Raw genomic sequence first — 2,525 nt, 5'->3', positions numbered from 1 at the left:
CGGGTGTGTGTTCACGGTGTGTGTGTGTTCACTGCTGTGTGTGTGCACTTTGGATGGGATAAATGCAGAGCACTAATTCCTAGTATGGGTCACCATACTTGGCCACATGTCACGTCACTTTTTTTTTTCTTTTTTTTAATGTGAAATGCTGGACCCGCAACATAATATTTTTATGACCCCTTTTATTTGTTAAAGTGATGAACAGCTTGCAGTTTCTGCAATAAATATGCAAACTTATGAGTATGTTTTCACTAAAACATTTTAATGCATAAAAAATGTCATGCAGGGACTTCAGTGAACATTGAATTGAATAAACATTTTGAATCTATTCCCTGAAGTGGGTAAATTAAAAAGATTCTCAAAAATGACCTGAACTGAAATGACCTGAACCAACTTTAATGCGTTTTTGCTACTGAAGTTTACGCCAGATGTCCAGATGCATCCAACCACTGAGCACTAACTCGTGAAACCTCAGTGCTGGGACACAGTCACACACTCACTTCTATGAAAAATGTATTATATCCAATCCACCTAACCTGCAAGTGTTTGGATGGTGGAGTAAACCGGAGCACCCAGAGAAAATATGCTAACACAGAGAGGAACATGCAAACTACACACAGATAGGCAAGGAACCCTATCTATGTGTAGTTTGCCTGTTTTTCTCTGTGCTGGCATGTTTTCTCAGGGTGCTGCTTTGCTTAGCCAGTACTCAAACCAAGAACCTTCTCACTGTGAAGCAACAGTGCTACCTGCTGAGCAGAGCTGGTATTATAGTGGCCTCCTCAAATATTTCCACCTTGAGCAAAAATATGATATGAATATGAGCAAAACAAATGTGTATAATAATGTATAAATGTTTTTGATGTTCGTGCTTTTGGTATTTTAAAATATTCACAAAAATCTAACTATTAATGTCAAATATTTTTAAAAACGTAAGTTTCTGGCACGCCCTCATACAACATACTTGTTACATTTATTCATTTAGCAGAAGGTTTTATCCGAAGCAACCTACAAATGAGAAACATCACAAGCTCCTCTAAAAAGGTTGAGCAACATATGGCAAGGAATCTAGAACTGATCTGACATTCAGAAACTTTGCTGATGCTTCTATTGTTGCTCTTTTGTTAGTTTTGATTGCTTCTATTGTCCTCATTTGTAAGTCGCGTCTGCTAAATGACTAAATGTAAATGTAAAAGATTGAGCTAATTTCTTGTAGCCATCTCTTCATTTGTGCAGCTCAACCTGTTGTCTCACATGGAGTAATTATTCTGTTCTCAGGACTTTCTCATAGTGATGACTACAGGAATCTGGCCTCATATTTAAACCCAGTAAAACAGAAAATCATAGTTTAGCATTTTAGGTGAAGTTTAAACTTAAGATTAGGTTTTTGATCACTCAGGAGAACTTAAAAACATACCATGTGAATCAAAAGATACTTCAGTTAGATTTTCACTCATAAGAATTTCTAGGCACACATTTTAGGGAAAATATATTTAAATTATTTCACATTCATTTGTTCTAGAATTTTCAAGATTTTTATTTTTTATAGCTAAAAATAAAAAAATGTGTGGCCCATTATTTACCAAGGGATCTAATATTTGTGGAGGATGATATACAATGCTCTCATTCTCACTAGGCATGAGACTAGTCTAATTGCACTACTTATTCAAAACTGATTCAAAATATTACCCAGTTCTATTGGTAGGTTATGATGCTGACATTTTTGTGGCTCATGTTTTGAATTGGTTTCCTCTACTGAATATGTCTTTGAACAGTATTCAGCGCTATGCTGTGATCCCACTCTCCACCAACTCTGGTCTGATCGGCTGGGTTCCTCACTGTGACACGCTGCACGCACTGATTCGAGACTACCGAGAGAAGAAGAAGATCCTACTCAACATTGAACATCGCATCATGCTCAGGGTAACATGTCTCAAACCTGCAAAATACAGCTTCCTGTTTGCCATTAGTCAAACTCAAAACTGAACATTTTTACTTAGAAAGAAATAAAATGTTTGTCTTTTGTTTATAATAGTTTTATATATAAATAAAATATACATAGTTTGTCTATGGTTTTTAATGTCTTTAAAAAAAAAAATACATTGCCTGGGAAGGGACATGTTTGTTATGCTTACTTTTGTTGTGACCAGGTCATATTAAATCATGGCGCTTTTCCACTGCATGGTACGGCTCGGTTTGCGTTTCCACTGCAGTTTAGTACCGCTTAAGAGTGGGCGGGATTATAGACATGTCGTTATAGTTGCGCCGCCTCTAATGCCGTGACATCATCGTAAATGCGACACAAACAAACACACAACAGTGGAGCATATCGATGGAATGGTGTTCTTCATTCTCAGCATGTGGATTTAATCTAGCGGGTCTAGTGTCTCGTGTCGCAAGTTCAATGACGCAGGTAGTGACGATTCTCTCCGGCCAATCACTGATCAGCAGGGTTTACACGTCACATTTTGGTAACGGTACGGCTCGCTTGAAGGAAACCTCCCAAAAAGGAAAACCTCCCAAAA

At 37.5% G+C, this 2,525-nt stretch overlaps 1 protein-coding gene across 1 annotated transcript in view; it reads left to right on the top strand.

The window, feature by feature from the left end:
* The window catches only part of LOC107679101 (serine/threonine-protein kinase mTOR-like), a gene marked incomplete at its 5' end in the record, with an annotated part of 149,964 nt that overhangs the window by 129,751 nt on the left and 17,688 nt on the right, over positions 1-2,525 (top strand). The window contains one exon of the mRNA XM_016474555.1: positions 1,776-1,923. Coding sequence (XP_016330041.1) covers positions 1,776-1,923 — 148 coding nt within the window. The remainder of the gene's footprint in view (positions 1-1,775; positions 1,924-2,525) is intronic.

Source organism: Sinocyclocheilus anshuiensis, unplaced genomic scaffold, assembly GCF_001515605.1.
Source record: "Sinocyclocheilus anshuiensis isolate Anshui unplaced genomic scaffold, SAMN03320099.WGS_v1.1 scaffold3529, whole genome shotgun sequence".
In the NCBI taxonomy this organism is placed as follows: domain Eukaryota; kingdom Metazoa; phylum Chordata; class Actinopteri; order Cypriniformes; family Cyprinidae; genus Sinocyclocheilus; species Sinocyclocheilus anshuiensis.
Note: the sequence above shows the minus strand (reverse complement) of the source record. Positions and strands in the feature narration are given on the sequence as shown.